This window comes from Gopherus evgoodei, chromosome 1 (assembly GCF_007399415.2).
Source record: "Gopherus evgoodei ecotype Sinaloan lineage chromosome 1, rGopEvg1_v1.p, whole genome shotgun sequence".
NCBI lineage: Eukaryota > Metazoa > Chordata > Testudines > Testudinidae > Gopherus > Gopherus evgoodei.
In genome coordinates this window covers 368,706,277-368,722,141 of record NC_044322.1, presented here as the reverse complement: position 1 = coordinate 368,722,141, position 15,865 = coordinate 368,706,277, and the positions used below count along the sequence as shown (strand labels likewise).

At 65.1% G+C, this 15,865-nt stretch overlaps 1 protein-coding gene across 2 annotated transcripts; it reads left to right on the top strand.

Annotated features, from left to right (window-relative positions):
- The first annotated feature begins 29 nt into the window (after window positions 1-29).
- Window positions 30-8,406, top strand: LOC115638736 (kelch-like protein 42). 2 transcript variants are annotated; one of them, XM_030540724.1, is made up of 5 exons: window positions 30-1,877; window positions 2,659-3,355; window positions 3,430-3,458; window positions 5,747-6,047; window positions 7,058-8,406. In XM_030540724.1, exons 1-5 carry the CDS (start codon window positions 1,581-1,583, stop codon window positions 7,495-7,497), a joined length of 1,764 nt encoding a protein of 587 aa, XP_030396584.1. In that variant the 5' UTR covers window positions 30-1,580; the 3' UTR covers window positions 7,498-8,406. The 2 variants fall into 2 exon arrangements, with proteins under 2 accessions (XP_030396584.1, XP_030396666.1); XM_030540806.1 differs by lacking the exon at window positions 3,430-3,458 and having other exon boundaries at window positions 2,659-3,384.
- The last annotated feature ends 7,459 nt before the right edge of the window (window positions 8,407-15,865 follow it).

Genomic DNA, 15,865 nt, shown 5'->3' with positions numbered 1-15,865 from the left:
GGGGTGCCCTGGCTGGCCAGTGAGCAGGGGTGGGGTTTGGGGGTCTCCCTGCAGGCGTTTGGGGGCAGGGCTGGGCTATCGGGGAGGGAAATGGTTCATATTCCGGTTTGGGGAGTGAGGATCCCCACCCCCTCCACGGTGGGCTGTGTGGGGCTGGCTCTCCCCGCTGCCCGTTGGCGGATGTTCTCTGTGGCTGTGGGGGTCCCGCTCAGCAGGGTGGCTGCAGCCTCGGCCCTCTCTCGGGGGCTGGAGGGGCTCGGCTCCCCTGGGTTCCCTGCGAGTGCACTGGGGGCTGCACACTTGGAGGTGGGGCCTGGGAGCTGAATTTGCCACACGTGCGTCTGCCTCTGTCCCTGCATCTCTGCCTCCCCTGGCCTGCGGCGCTGCCCAGCTCTGCCACCCTAGTGCCCTTCCTGCCTGCCGATGTAACCTGGGGGCCCCTGGGGCTCAGCGAGTGTGGGCTGCGGGGGGAGACATGGGTGCTCTGCCCCTGCCCCCCGCAGGGCCTTTTTCTGGAGAAGCAGGGGGTGTTTGTAGGGCAGTGCTGGCCTGGCTCCAGCACCTCTCCCGCTGCTGGGAACGGGGGGTGGGCTCTAGCGGGGTGTCCCCTGCTCCGGCTGGGGGAGGGAGTGGGGGGAGCGTGTCCTGCAGCCCTGCCTGGGCCCTGTGGCCGGAGCTCTGCACTCGCTTTCTCTGCCAGTCCCCAGCGCCTGCTGCTACCGCCCCCTCGGAGCCGAGCCCCGGCAGGGCCCTCCGCTGCCCAGCAATGGACTGTGAACTCTGCACTCAGACCAATAAATGCCTGGCGCTGTCTGCCTGTGTCCGTCTGTCTGGCTGTCCCTCCTCCTGCCCAGGGCACTCAGCGTCCTGAGGGCCGGCTGCCAGGCCAGGGCAGTGCGGGGGGGTTCAGGCCTGCACATGGGCACTGACGCTGGCAGAGGGAGGGGAGGCTGGTGCCATCAGGCCCTTAGCGTGCTTGGGAGAGGCGCAGCGCAGCGTAGCCCTAATGCCCCAGCCCCCCAGCTCTGGCAGTGTGGAAGGGGGCAGCATGTTTGGAGCTGTCATGGCCCCCGCCTGCCACGGGGCTCTGCTGCTGGGCCCCTGGCCGTGGTGGTGCTCCCCGGCTACCAGCCGGAGTGGCGTGGCTGCGATCCACTGTGGTGCCCGCTCCTGCCTAGGGCGGGCTCCACAACCATGTCTTGCTGTCCTCCCAAGCCTAGCCTGCTGCTCCAGGCTGCATCGGTGACAGGCGGCCAAAGGCTGGGGTGCCACCCACGGCCCGCTCTGCCTGGCTCCGTTCCCTCCCCCAGTGCCCAGCCTGCAGGAGCCGCTTGTGGAGCCTGGGCGCTCCCCTTCCTGTGCTGCTCTGCTTGGCCAGAGGCCCTGCTGCCTGCGCGCTGGCATGAGGCACCCATGGGCTGGGGCCTAGGGGGGCTCAGCTTTCCTGCTCGCTGGCTGGGAGCAGGTTAAAAATAGCTCGGCTCCGACATTCCTGTGCTGCCGAGCGCCCAGCACCGCCGGCTGCCCCACACTCAGCTGGGCCGAGCTGCGGGACGTGCCTGCAGGAGCTGCCGCTGGCCATGCCCCGCAGCGCGCTCTGTGCCACTCTGTGCAGCCAGAGGTGGGTAGAGGAAGGCTTGTGGGCTGCAGCCTGGCATGCCGTGACTCACCTCCCGAGGGCTGCGGCTGGCTGGGCTCTGAGCTGCCTCCTGTACTTCCTTCGCACCCTGACGAGCTTCCTGCTACCCAGCAAGGGACCAGGCAGCCTGGCACCGCGGACAGAGCCCTGGGAGAGCAGCCCTGAGCAGAGGGTCTACTGGAGCCGAGGGGCAGGGCAGCCCCTCATTACCGTCCAGACGGATCCCTGTGCCTTCCAGGTATGCTGCCCAAAATGCCACCTTCCTGGTGCTGTGCCAGTCACTCCCGGGGCCTGCAGCCCCCACAAATGCCATTGCACAGGCTGCGTGTTACTGCTTGGGGGCCTGGGCGTCCTGCAGGGCAGGGTGCACTCTTGGGCCCCTGGCCCCTTACCCATGAGCTGAGCCCTGTCCTGTGGGCGGGCTGGGACTGGGTGCATGCAGCGCCACTGCCTCAGCCTGCCATCCCTGGCTCTGGCAGGGCCTGTGCCCAGTGGAGCAGAGCGTCCTGCTAGCCCCTCCCCATTGGCACGAAGGGGGTGGGTCTCCCCCAGGGCTCTGTGCCCAGCGGCTTGCAGCCCAAAGCACCTGTTGGGTCCCCTCTGCCCCTGTCCCTGGGTGAGCCAAGGTGCCCTCAGGCTGCAGGTCCCAGCCTCCACTCACATGCATTCCTGCCGGCTGCCACCCTCACGGGCCAGGCCTGTGGTGATGGGCTCATCCCAGTGATGGGCCACTCCCTGGCCTAGCAGTTCCCCCTTGAGCCCCACCCCTTGTCCCCGGCCTGCCTCTGCCCCAAGGAGCTGCCCGCTGGGCCCCTGAGAGCTGCTGGTGCAGCCCCACTGCCTGCGGGCAGAGGCTGGGGCAGGCTGAGCCCGCCGGGCCTGGCGCCTGCTGGGGATAAATGGACAGGAGTCTGTAGACGTTCTGCCTCGAGGGAGCTGGCGTCCCCCTGCCCAGCATGGCATTGCCCCCAGCCCCTGACTCCTTACCTGAGCTGGGCCAGGTCTCTTGGTGCCTGCAGGTGGAGTTGGCCCGGCTGGCTGAGGAGAGCGCGTATTTCGGGGCACTGGCCCGCTCCCAGATGCAGGAGGCTGCAGAGAGGCGGCTGGTGTTGGAGCATGTCCCATCGGGCGCCTTCCACGCCATCCTGGAGTTTGTCTTCCTGGGGCACTTTGGGCTGGGCGAGGTGGAGCTGCTGCCCGCCATCCAGGCTGCCAGCTACTTGCTGGTGCCCTCCTTCCTGGAGCAGTGCTGGCTGGCCCTGCGCCCCCTCCTGCGCCCCCACAACTGCCTGTCCTACCTGCACTTTGCCGAGGCCATCGGCTGCCCGGAGATGCGGGCCGTCTTGTGCCAGTACCTGAGCGCCCAGCTCCTGGAGCTGGCGCCCGTCACAGGGCAGCTGGCCCCGGCGCTGCAGGAGGAGCTGGCAGGGCTCCGGACGCGGGGCTCCCAGCAGCTGTGTGTGCTCCGCAAGGAGAACCTGAGGGCCCCGGCCACCCCCGCCACGGAGCCCCTGCATGGCCTCTACTGCCTCCCCCTGGCCCAGGGGGGCACCTGGCACCGGGCCACCGGGCTGCCCTTCCGGGCCGACAAGTGGAGCTTCAGCACCGCCCAGCTGCTCAACTACCTGTTCCTCCTCGGCGGCTACCGGGAGCGCCGCGGGGCCCGCGGGTTCGCCTTTCGCATGGCGGCCTTCCGCTACAACCCGCTGGCCGGCAGCTGGCAGCCCACCGCCCCGCTGCTGAAGGTCAGTGCCCTGGCACCCCCTCCTGCTACTGCTCCCTCCCCAACCGCTGGCAGCCCACCGCCCCGCTGCTGAAGGTCAGTGCCCTGGCACCCCCTCCTGCTACTGCTCCCTCCCCAACCGCTGGCAGCCCACCGCCCCCCTCCTGAAGGTCAGTGCCCCATGCCCTGGTACCCCCTGTCATGGAGTCACCGGGCGATGCTCTGGAACTGCTCCCCACCAAGCCAGGCAGGACTTTGGGGAGCCTCCTCTCCCTTGGAGCAGACTTGTTCAGGGCAAGAAGCTCACACGTCTTCACCTCCTGGGTCTCTCCTTGGAGCATTCAGCATCCTCTGCCCCTCCGTGTGCTTCCCACAGCGAGTCCACCCCAGCGGGGTCCTGGGGAAGCCACCGGGTTCTGCACCCCCACTTTGCAGTCAGACGTGACTCTCAGCCAGCCAGTAACACAGAGGTTTATTCGATGACAGGAACAGGGTCTAAAACAGCTTGTAGATACAGCGAACCGGACCCCTCGGCTGGGTCCATTCTGGGGGGCAGTGAGCCAGACCCCCAGGTCTGCCCTCCACCCTTGACCCCAGCCAGCTCCAGACTAACAACCCCCTCCAGCCCCTCCTCTCTGCTCAGCCCCTTTCCCGGGCCAGGAGGTCACCTGATCCCTTTGTCTCCAACACCTTCAGCTGGCACCTTTGCAGGGGGGGGCCCAGACCATCAGTTGCTAGGAGACAGAGTGTCAGGCATTTAGGTGCACTGGCCCTTTGCTCTGCCACATACTTAAGAACTGCCATGGGGACACTGAGGCACCAATACAGTATTCAGAGAAAACATTAAGAACATTCCCAGTTCATCACACCCCCATGCCCTGGTACTGCTCCCTCCCCCATTGCTGCCAGCCCACTGCCCCGCTGCTGAAGGTCAGTGCCCTGAGCCCTGGTCCCCCCCCCCTCCTGCTACAGATCCCTCATCCAGCACCGCTGCCAGCCCACCGCCCGCTCATGGTTAGTGCCCCGTGCCTTGGGGACCCCCTGTCACAGACTCAGGCCTGGAACTGCTCTGTATGAAGCCAGCCAGGACTCGGGCACTGGGACAATCCCAGGGCAAGGAGCCTTTCCGCCTATGGCCTTCCTGGGACTGACCTGGGAGCACTCAGCCCCCTGTTCCCGCTGGGCACTTCCCCTTGGCAGGGCCTCCAGGGCGGGACCCCTGGGGAAGCCAGAGGGGCCCTGTCCCCTCTCCCCCCGATCCACAATCAGCCGTGACTCCCAGCCAGCTTGTGACACAGGCGGGTTGTTAGTCGATGGGAACAGAGCTTGTTACCCAGAAAGCAGGAACTTTCAGCCAAGTCCATCTTGGGGACCCCCAGCGCATGGTGCCCCTGGACTCCCCACTCCAGGTCCCAAACAGGAGACTGACCCCTCCAGCAGCCCGACCTCTGCCATGCCCACTGCCCCTCCTCTGGTCTGTCTCGCTTCCAGGGCAAAGTGTCACCTGGCCACATCCCCCTCCTGGGTCTCTGGTTATGAAGGGCACTGGCTATCGCCTACTTGTAGGCAGCTGGAGCTGCCTCACCTGCCCCCAAGGGCCTCAGCAAAAGTCACAGACCCTTATCCCCACCACCGAGGCATCAGTGCAATCCACAGGGAAACTGAGGCACACAGTATTCATGCAGAAGAGTAAGACTCAGGCTCACATACAACATAATGAGGGGAACCCTGCCCCACACTCCATCACATGCCCCCCCCCCCGTTATCTCACCCAACACTGAAGGTCAGTGCCCTGGTACCCCTCACCCCTCTGGTACCGCTCCCTCACCCACCACCCCCTGCTGCTAGAGGTCAGTGGCTGGTACCCTGGTACCCCCGTGCCTGGTACCCCCTCCTACCGCTCCCTCACCCAGCACTGGCAGCCCATCCCCCACTCATGGGCAGTGCCCTGGTACCCCCGTGTCTGTACCCCCACAGTACTGCTCCCTCACCCACCACTGGCAGCCCCCTACCCTGCTGCTAAAGGTCAGTTCCCTGGTACCCCTGTGCCTGGTACCCCTCCCCCCGCTACAGATCCCTCCCCCAGCACTGGCAGCCCCCTCCCTGCTGGCACTCGCTGGCTCCCCCGTGAAGGCCCCATTCTGAGGGCCCCTGGCACTTGCAGCTGGACGGGATATGGGACCAGCTGCCCCAGGCTCGGAGCCTCCCGGGGCCATGCTCCCACCCCCAGTTCTCAGCCTGGACCCCCAGGCCAGACGCTCCCCCCCCAGGAGCTGCATGGCGTGGGGCTGGGCTCGGCTTGCTGCACCCAGACACCAGGGTGAGGGGCTCCCGGCGGGGTCAGCCCTGAGTTCCTAGACCCCCGCCCCGCTCTCTCCTCGCAGCGCCGGCGGCACTTCAGCACAGCCGTGGTGGGACAGCGGATTTACGCCATCGGGGGCTGGTATCTGGACACGCTCCTGGCGCCGGACGGCGGCACGGCTCTGTACGCGGCCGTGGAGCGCTACGACCCCTGGAGCGACTCGTGGGCCTTCGTCTCCTCGCTGCCCCTCACCGACTTCACCTTCGCCCTCTCGCTGTCCCACGACCTGCCGCTCTGCGCGGCTCACGCCGGCAGCATCTACGCCCTGGGCAGCGTGCAGAGGACGGGCGAGAAGCTGCTGCTGCGTTACGACGTCGGGGCAGGTGAGCAGAGCCAGCGCCTGGCACTGCCCGGGCAGGGGACCAGCCCCCTGGGGAGAGAGCCCCTGCCCCAGGGGCCCAGCCGTGCCACACGGAGCCTCGTCCCCATCTCAGCCCCATCTCCAGCCGCCTGCTCCTCCCTGCGGCTGGGCTGCGATCGGAGACGGCCGAGTCCCTGGCCCGTGCCCGGCATCTGCTGGGCTCTCTCAGGGAGCCTCCCAGCTCCCAGACTGCTGGGCCTCGCAGGGTGCAGAGGGAAGGGGGAGGAGGCTGGGGGGGGGTGTTGGTCCATGGGTAGGGTGAGGCTGGGGCAAGGGTGTGGGTGAGGAAGGGTTGGGGGTGGGGCGAGGTCCAGGCAGGGTGGGGACAGGTGGGGGAGAGGCTGGGGTTAGGTGAAGGATGGGCAGGGGTGAGCGTGGGTGTGGGCGGAGTGGGGTGAGGTGAGATCTGGCAGAGTGAGGACAGGTGTGGGGGTGGACAGGGTGAGGATGGGTGTGGAGGTGAGGGGTGAGGATGGGGGGGGACGTGTGGGGGTGGGCGGGGTCAGGTGCACAGGGTGAGGATGGATGTGGAGTTGGGGAGTGAGGATGGGGGGACAGGTGTGGGGGTGGGTGGGGTGAGGATGGGTGTGGGTGTGGGGGGTGAGGATGGGGGGACAGGTGTGGGGGTGGGTGAGGTGTGGTGAGATCTGGCAGAGTGAGAACAGGTGTGGGGGTGGGTGGGTGAGGATGGGTGTGGAGGTGGGGGTGAGGATGGGGGGACAGGTGTGGAGGTGGGGGTGAGGATGGGGGGACAGGTGTGGGGGTGGGTGGGTGAGGATGGGTGTGGGGGTGGGGGTGAGGATGGGGGGACAGGTGTGGGGGTGGGTGGGGTGGGGACGGATCCAGGCCAGGTGGGCGAGGATGGGGGGACAGGTGTGGGAGTGGGCAGGGTGGGGACGGATCCAGGCCAGGTGGGCAAGGTCTGGACTGGTGCGGGGGCGACACAGTCCCACCCGCGTGCTCTCGTTGCAGACACGTGGCAGGAGCTGCTCCCAACGCTGACGCGAGCCGACGCCAACCTGCCCGGCCTCTATTTCCTGGGGGGCTCAGAGCCCCTCTACGTGGTGGGGGGCAATGCCCAGGAGAACGTGGTGATTTCCTTCAGCCCAGGGGCCCGGCTCTGGGGCCCTGCGCGGAGCCTGCCCAAGTGCACCCTGGCGGGGCAGGGCGTGGCCCTGGGCAGCCGCCTCTTCATGGCAGCTCCGGAGCTGGGCACGGTGCTGGCACTGGAGCTGGGCTCGCTGTCCTGCTGCCCGCTGCCCGCCCCGCCCTTCCCCCTCTCCTATGAGGCCCTCTGCTTCCTGCACTTCCCCGCGCCCCGTGGGGAGCTGGGCAGTGAGCAGGGGCAGGCGGGGGCCGGCGGGGGCACTGAGGGGCCCCTCCCCCTGGTGGGCAGGACCCCCTCGTGGTGAGCCCGGGGTTCACGCCCTGCCACGAGTGGTGTGTGGCACACGCCAGGGGAGGGGGTGCTCGTCTGCCCACTGATGACGTGCTGGCTCGTTGAGGACCCGGCACCGGTGCTGCGGCTGCTGCCCGGCGTTTGCACCTGCGGCGGGTTCTCCTCAGGCGAAGGATGGACAGAGGCTGACACAGGAGCCTGGGGGGTCCCAAGCTCCAGGGACCCTTCGTCCGGATCAGAGGCTGCAGCGGGGGAGGACTGGGGGGTCTCCATAGTGCCAACCCAACGGGGGGAGCCAGCCTGGATCTGGGGCTGGGCGTCCCTCACAAGCCTCCAGTTCCCAGGGGCACTGACCCATGGGGGAGGAACTCGCAGGGACCCCAGGCGGGTGCTGCCTGTTCCTGGGAGGGTAAGGGAGGGGCTAAGCCTGGTGCCTCCTTTGTTGCTGCCATTCGCCCCCCCCCGACCGCCTGCTCCCAGCCCCCTTCCTCCTTATTTATCAAGCTGCCCTTTCACCCACATACCAGCTGCTATTTCTGGGGCTGGCTCTGAGCCCAGGGCAAGCTCCCGGGGGGGCTCTGGGCTAGGCGGGGGGCATCATTGGGGGTGTCCCTGGGCTCAGCAGGCAGCACCGCCACCTTCCTACTGCCCAAAGCCAGGGCGGAGTGCCCCCACCCCTCCCCCACTTCTTCCAGCCCTCGCTGGGTGTGGGGTGGGGGTGGCTGGTGCCCTGTTCTCATGGCCCAGCCTGGCAGGGATGGGATGGGGTGGGGTTGGGCTGTGATTAGTCCCAGATTCTGGTGGGCCCCATGTGAGGTTATTGGTATAATCTGGAACCATATAGAATATGGTTGCAACCAAGGTCTTGTAGTGGCACCAAATCTTATGTGAAGGGGGTCATATAAGGGGTCTAAGACCAGGTTCTGGGTTACTGGTTATGATTATGCTGTCTGTATGTCTGTATCATTTTGTAGTTGAAGTTATGAGTATTGGCTGTATACTGTCTGTATTTCAAATTGGTGCTGTAATTCTGGGAAAAATCCCAGACAAGTGGGTGTTAGCTCTGCCTAGCCTGCTTGATGGCCCATTAAGGACCATCAGCTACACAACTGACCCATTGAAAGGAGGCAGATACGGCTTGTAACTCAGCAGGGTGTGCAGGGACTTGCCCATGTGACTCCAGACTCCATTTTGCTGTAATTTTCCACAGTAAGAACAAAGAAGTGTTCTTACACCTGGAAGAGCCTATATAAGGCTGATACCTCATCTCCATCTGGTCTTCAGTCCTGCTTCTTACCTCTGGAGGGACTTGGCTACAAGCTGAAGCTCTACACAAGGGACTGATGACCCATCCCAGCCGGGGATGTTCTCCAGAGACTTGATTTGAACCTGCAGTTTATTCTATCACTGCTACAAGCCTGAACTAAGAACTTTGCCATCACTGTATGGAATTGATTCCATTTAACCAATTCTAGCTCTCATCTCTATTTTTTTCCCTTTATGAATAAACCTTTAGATTTAGATTCTAAAGGACTGGCAACAGCGTGATTTGTGGGTAAGATCTGATGTGTATATTGACCTGGGTCTGGGGCTTGGTCCTTTGGGATCAAGAGAACCTTTTTCTTTTACTGGGGTGTTGGTTTTCATAACCGTTCATCCCAGGACGGTTGCACTGGTGGTGATACTGGGAGTCTGGAGTGTCTAAGGAAATTGCTTGTGTGACTTGTGGTTAGCCAGTGGGGTGAGACCAAAGTCCTCTTTGTCTGGCTGGTTTGGTTTGCCTTAGAGGTGGAAAGCCCCCAGCCTAGGGCTGTAACTGCCCTGTTTGAAGTGATTTGTCCTGAATTGGCACTCTGTTGGGTCCCACCACAACCGCATCATCACACCCCCCGCACTGGGAGTTGCTGAGTGTCTTGGTGAGTGTGTCGACTTCCTTCGGGCAGGGAGGGAAGGGGATGGACCTGGCCCACACCTGGGCATGCTCGCACATATATACATGCATGCACACACATGCGCACACACACCTGCTTACTCATGTGCATGCTCACTCACATGCTTGTACATGGATGCTCTCGCACACTTGTGCACACGCCATGCCCCACACACTTGTACACACGCCATGCCCCACACAGGCACATGCTCACACACACTTGTACACATGCCATGCCCCACACAGGCACATGCCTACCCACCTGGCATCCCCCCCTCAGGCTGCGCTGAGTCCCCCGGGGCCGTACCCTACTCAGCTGCCCCCCCCCAGTGCTGCAGCCTGGTCAGAGCCCTGCTGTGTGCCCCGAGGCCTTGGCTGGGGACTCTCCTCCAGGTGCCCTCGTGGTGGCAGAGCCGAGGGAGGGGGCCGCGTGCTGCTGGCTGGCTCCAGGCTGCTCTCCAGGGAGCTGCCCCTGTGGGGCTCTGGCCTGGGGGAAGGATGCGGGGTCGGTGGGGTTGGCAGGGGCTGGGGCACCTTGAGGCCAGGGCGGCTTGTCCACTTCAGGCGAGTGCTGCAGTAGCCGCACGTCCCTGCATGCCAGGGAAGGTGCAGGCCCCTGGCTGGGTGGGGCCCCAGCCTTGGGCCCCACTGCAACATCCTCCCCTTCAGTACTGGCGGGGCAGGTTTTGGGCCACGTGAGGTGAGTGCAGGGGGCACCGTCACGCTCCCCGCCAAGGGCGGCTGGGAACAAGGCAGAGTGAGGAGGGTGGGGCTGTTAGGGGCCCAGCAAAGCGGAGGGGGGGACAGGCCCTGGTAGGTTTGGGCCCTGGGAGAAGCTGAAGGCAGAACAGCAAGGGGGGGAGAGGGGCGGGTTAAGGCCGGGCCGCAGTGGAGAGGGTAGGGAGAGAGGCTCCCCGGTAAAGGGGCTCTCCTAGATGAGAGGCTGGGGGCTACCCCTGGGCAGAACGGGGGAACGCTGGGGCGACTCTGCTGGTATGAGGACGGGGAGTCTGGGCACCCGTGTGCGAGATGGGGGGGAGGGTGTCGTGGGCCGGGACGATGTGTGAGACGGTCTGCGCAATGCCTGATAATAAACTAGCCCCATGGAATGTACTGGTGAGGCAAGACAGTGTGTGTGGAGTTACTGGGGACTCTGAAAGGGGAAACTGAGGCAGGCATGCCTGCCATGCTGCGGCTTGCTGCAGGAGGGTGCTCTGGGCAGTGGCTGCCCTCTGACACCCACCCACCTAGGTCCCCATCACCCCTGTGCAGGGGAGGAAGGGCAGCATGGCCAGGCCCAGTCGTGCCCATGCCTGGCTTGTATCCTGCCAGGCTGGGGGCTGGAGGAGCCATCTCTGGGGCGGAGAAGCCGTTCTCTGGGTAGAGCAGCTGAGCAGCAGCTGGTGCTAGAGCTAGGCAAGGCCTGGGTCGGGGCCGGGGCCGGGGAGGGTAGCCACGGGCTATAGCTACCAGCTGTGTGGAGGGAGAGACAGAAAAGGGGCATGGGGGGCTGGACAGGGGAGGGGGCATTGTGGGCAGGGATGTGTCCTTGGCTCTTTGCTAGCCAGGATCTCAGGCAGGCCGGGGTGTGGGTGCGAGGGAGAGGCGGGGGTGGCCCGCAGGGGCAGGATCCGATTTCCGGATGCCATTTAGGGCCGCAGGGAGGCTGGATGCCAGGTGTCCGGTTACAGGCAGCGGGGAGCGGGGTGGGCAGGGGACGCAGAGCAGCAGATTTGAAGGACGCAGGAAGCACCGTTCCTAGGGGCTCTGCCAAAGGCGGACGTGGTGCTGACGCCTGGAGATTCGGCACCTTCTGAGCAGGTACCAGCATCTGCTGCTTGGCTCCCCAGGCAGGGCAGGGCAAGGCACGGGGCTGCTGGGCCAAGGCTGCCCTTTGCCTCAATTGGCCTCCAGCCAACTCCCAGCCTATCCTAGCTGATTGCCAGTGACCTCGCTCAGGTGCCCAGGCTGGACTGCAGCTGCTGGCCATCCTGGGCATGTTCGGGCCGTGCTGCCCCCTGCCCTCCGCGTGTCCTTGGCGGGTTGGGGATGCACTGTCCCTTTGTGTGGTACATGCTGCTGCTGGGTTCAGGGTGCACAGATGGTGGGTTTGGATGAAGTTTCCCCTTTGGCCCATGGCTTGGCTGGGGGGTGTCCTCAGCACGTAGGGGTGCACTGTCCCTTTGGGGGGCTATGGGGACCTGGGGTATGCTGCCCGTTTGCAGCCTGTGTTCCCTGGTGTTTGGGAGTACCCATCCCTGTGTAGGGGTCTCCTAACCTGCTGGGCTCCAGGGGCCCCTGCTGGGTTTGGGGACACGCTCGGGGGGGGGGGGGGCTGGCCCTTGCCTTGTTGGGGGTCCCTTCGCCTCTCACGCCAGCCCCTGGGCCTGTTGCTGTCACCTGAGCCGTGTTGGCCCTTCGGCCGCTGGCCCCCAGCAAGGTCCGGCGGAGCCCTTAGTGCAGGCCCCCCTTTCTGTGGACAGGTGCCTCCAAGGGGCTCCTGCTCTCCCCTCCCTGCCAGACTTCCCCGGCCCGGCAGGGCTGATTCCCCCCAGCAGGACTGGGGGCTCGGCGCATCCTCCGCAGCCCGGGAAGGGGGGTGCAGAGCAGTCCCCCACCGGTGAGCTGGCAGCACATCCTGCTGGGGGCTCGTCTACACTGCTCTCGGGAGGGAGGGAGACGGCCCCGGGCCAGCGGGATCGACCCAGCACTAGTAACAATCGCAGGGTAGCTGCTGCAGAGCTGCCCCAGGAGACTGCAGTCCCTGGGCCCTGGCAGGGCCAGGAATCCCCTGCCCCTGGGGCCGTGCTGGCCTGGCTTCCTCCCGGCTCAGCCAGCGCCTGAGAGGGGCTGCGGGATCCCCCCGCTGGGTGAGTCTGAGCTGGGGCCCAGCACCTGGCAGGCTGCTGCTTCTCTGCCCTGCGCCCGTGGAAGCCCTGCAGCCTTAGGGGCAGATTCAGGCCTCAGAGTGGGGCCCGCTCTGTCTTTGCTCCCCAGGGAGGCCCTGGGGGTCCCCTGATGCAGGGGAACCCCAGGTTCCAAGGATCTGGCCCAGCAGCCCTGCTTCCTGGGGCAGCTCAGTGGGAATATGGCCCTGGCAGAGGGGGGCTGGGACGCTGCCTGCTCTGTGCTGCCCCGTGGTGTGCAGAGCTCAGCTGGTCCCATGCCGGGGGATGCTGTGTGGACGGCCTAAGGAGACAGTGGCTGTGCCAGGCCGTGCCCGCCAGGTCGCAGGAGGAGCTAGAGGGAACCATGCGACCAAGCAGGTCATGGTGAGGGGTCAGACACCCAACAGGGCAAGGGGGTTGGGAGGTTCCCAGGCTCATGGGCCCTTCCAGCAAGGAGCTTTGAGAGCAAAAAAGCTGTCCCACTCCTTGACCTAACCCAGCATTTAGCACTCGCTAATTTGGGGGAGCTCGTCCCAGATCCTGGCTGCATGTGCCAGCCCAGCGGGTGTCTGTCTGCAGACGGGTGTGCCAGCCCAGGGGTGTCTGCATCCGTCTGTCTGTCTGCAGCCAGGTGTGCCAGCCCAGGGGGTGTCTGTCTGCAGCCGGGTGTGCCAGCCCAGGGGTGTCTGCGTCCATGTGTCTGTCTGCAGCCAGGTGTGCCAGCCCAGGGGTGTCTGCGTCCATGTGTCTGTCTGCAGCCAGGTGTGCCAGCCCAGGGGTGTCTGCGTCCATGTGTCTGTCTGCAGCTGGGTGTGCCAGCCCCGGGGTGTCTGTCTACAGTCGGGTGTGCCAGCCCAAGGGGTGTCTGCATCCGTGTGTCTGTCTGCAGCCAGGTGTGCCAGCCCAGGGGGTGTCTGTCTGCAGCCAGGTATGCCAGCTTAGGGGTGTCTGCGTTCATGTGTCTGTCTGCAGCTGGGTGTGCCAGCCCCGGGGTGTCTGTCTACAGTCGGGTGTGCCAGCCCAGGGGTGTCTGCATCCGTGTGTCTGTCTGCAGCCAGGTGTGCCAGCCCAGGGGTATCTGTCTGCAGCCAGGTGTACCAGCCCAGAGGTGTCTGTCTGTAGCCGGTTGTGCTAGCCCAGGGGGTGTCTGTCTGCAGCCAGTTGTGCCAACCCAAGGGGTGTCTGCGTCCGTGTGTCTTTCTGTAGCCGGATGTGCCAGCCCAGGGGTGTCTGCGTCCGTGTGTTTGTCTGTAGCCAGGTGTGCCAGCCCAGGGGGTGTCTGTCGGCAGCCAGGTGTGCCAGCCCAGGATGTGTCTGTCTACAGCCAGGTGTGGCAGCCCAAGGGGTGTCCACGTCCGTGTGTCTGTCTGCAGCAGGGTGTGCCAGCCCAGGGGGTGTCTTCGTCCGTGTGTCTGTCTGTAGCCAGGTGTGCCAGCCCAGAAAGTGTCTGCGTCCCTGTGTCTGTCTGTAGCCGGGTGCGCCAGCCCAGGGGGTGTCTGTCTGTAGCCAGGTGTGCCAGCCCAAGGGGTGTCTGTGTCCATGTGTCTGTCTGTAGCCGGGTGTGCCAGCCCAGGGGGTGTCTGTCTGTAGCCAGGTGTGCCAGCCCAGGGGCTGTCTGTGTCCCTGTATCTGTCTGTAGCTGGGTGTGCCAGCCTACGGGGTGTCTGACTGCATCCAGGCGTGCCAGCCCAGCGGGTGTCTGTCCGAAGCCAGGTGTGCCAGCCCAAGGGGTGTCTGCGTCTGTGTGTCTGTCTGCAGCCAGGTGTGTCTGTCTGCAGCCAGGTGTGCCAGCCCAGGATGTGTCTGTCTACAGCGAGGTGTGCCAGAGCAGGGGGTGTCTGTGTCCATGTGTCTGTCTACAACCAGGTGTGCCAGCCCAGGGGGTGTCTGTCTGCAGCAGTGTGTGCCAGCCCAGGGGGTGTCTGCATCCGTGTGTCTGTCTGCAGCCGGGTGTGCCAGCCCAGGGGATGTCCGCGTCCGTGTGTCTGTCTGCAGCCGGGTGTGCCAGCCCAGGAGTTGTCTGCGTCTGTGTGTCTGTTTGCACCCGGGTGTGCCAGCCCAGGGGTGTCTGTCTGTAGCCAGGTGTGCCAGCCCAAGGGGTGTCTGTCTGCAGCCAAGTATGCCAGCCCAAGGGGTGTCTGCTTCAGTGCGTCTGTCTGTAGCCAGGTGTGACAGCCCAGGGGCTGTCTGCGTCCATGTGTCTGTCTGTGGCCACGTGTACCAGCCCACGGGGTGTCTGTCCGCAGCCAGGTGTGCCAGCCCAAGGGGTGTCCGCGTCCGTGTGTCTGTCTGCAGCAGTGTGTGCCAGCCCAGGGGGTGTCTGCATCCGTGTGTCTGTCTGCAGCCGGGTGTGCCAGCCCAGGGGATGTCCGCATCCGTGTGTCTGTCTGCAGCCGGGTGTGCCAGCCCAGGGGATGTCCGCGTCCGTGTGTCTGTTTGCAGCCGGGTGTGCCAGCCCAGGGGTGTCTGTCTGTAGCCAGGTGTGACAGCCCAGGGGCTGTCTGCGTCCATGTGTCTGTCTGTGGCCAGGTGTGCCAGCCCACGGGGTGTCTGTCTGCAGCCAGGTGTGCCAGCCCAAGGGGTGTCTGCGTCTGTGTGTCTGTCTGCAGCCAGGTGTGCCAGCCCAGGATGTGTCTGTCTACAGCCAGGTGTGCCAGCGCAGGGGGTGTCTGTGTCCGTGTGTCTGTCTACAGGCAGGTGTGCCAGCCCAGGGGGTGTCTGTCTGCAGCCGGGTATGCCAGCCCAGGGGTGTCTGTCTGCAGCCAGGTGTGCCAGCCCAGGAGGTGTCTGCCTCTGTGTGTCTGTTTGCAGCCGGGTGTGCCAGCCCAGGGATGTCTGTCTCTAGCCGAGTGTGCCAGCCCGGGGGGTGTCTGCGTCTGTGTGTCTGTCTGCAGCCGGGTGTGCCAGCCCAGGGGTGTCTGTCTATAGCCGGGCGTGCCAGCCCAGGGTGTGTCTGCGTCTGTGTGTCTGTCTGCAGCTGGGTGTGCCAGCCCAGGGGTGTCTGTCTGTAGCCAGGTGTGCCAGCCCAGGGGTTGTCTGCGTCTGTGTGTCTGTCTGCAGCCAGGTGTGCCAGCCCAGTGGGTGTCTGCGTCTGTGTGTCTGTCTGCAGCTGGGTGTGCCAGTCCAGGGGTGTTTGTCTGCAACCAGGTGTGCCAGCCCAAGGGGTGTCTGCATCCGTGTGTCTGTCTGTAGCCAGGTGTGCCAGCCCAGGGGGTGTCTGTCTGTAGCCAGGTGTGCCAGCCCAAGGGGTGTCTTTTTCCTTGTGTCTGTCTGTAGCCGGGTGTGCCAGCCCAGGGGTTGTCTGTCTGCAGCGAGGTATGGCAGCCCAAGGGGTGTCTTTGTCCTTGTGTCTGTCTGTAGCCGGGTGTGCCAGCCCAGGGGTTGTCTGTCTGCAGCGAGGTATGGCAGCCCAAGGGGTGTCTTTGTCCTTGTGTCTGTCTGTAGCCGGGTGTGCCAGCCCAGGGGTTGTCTGTCTGCAGCGAGGTATGCCAGCCCAGGGGATGTCTGCGTCTGTGTGTCTGTCTGTAGCCGGGTGTGCCAGCCCAGGGGGTGTCTGTCTGCAG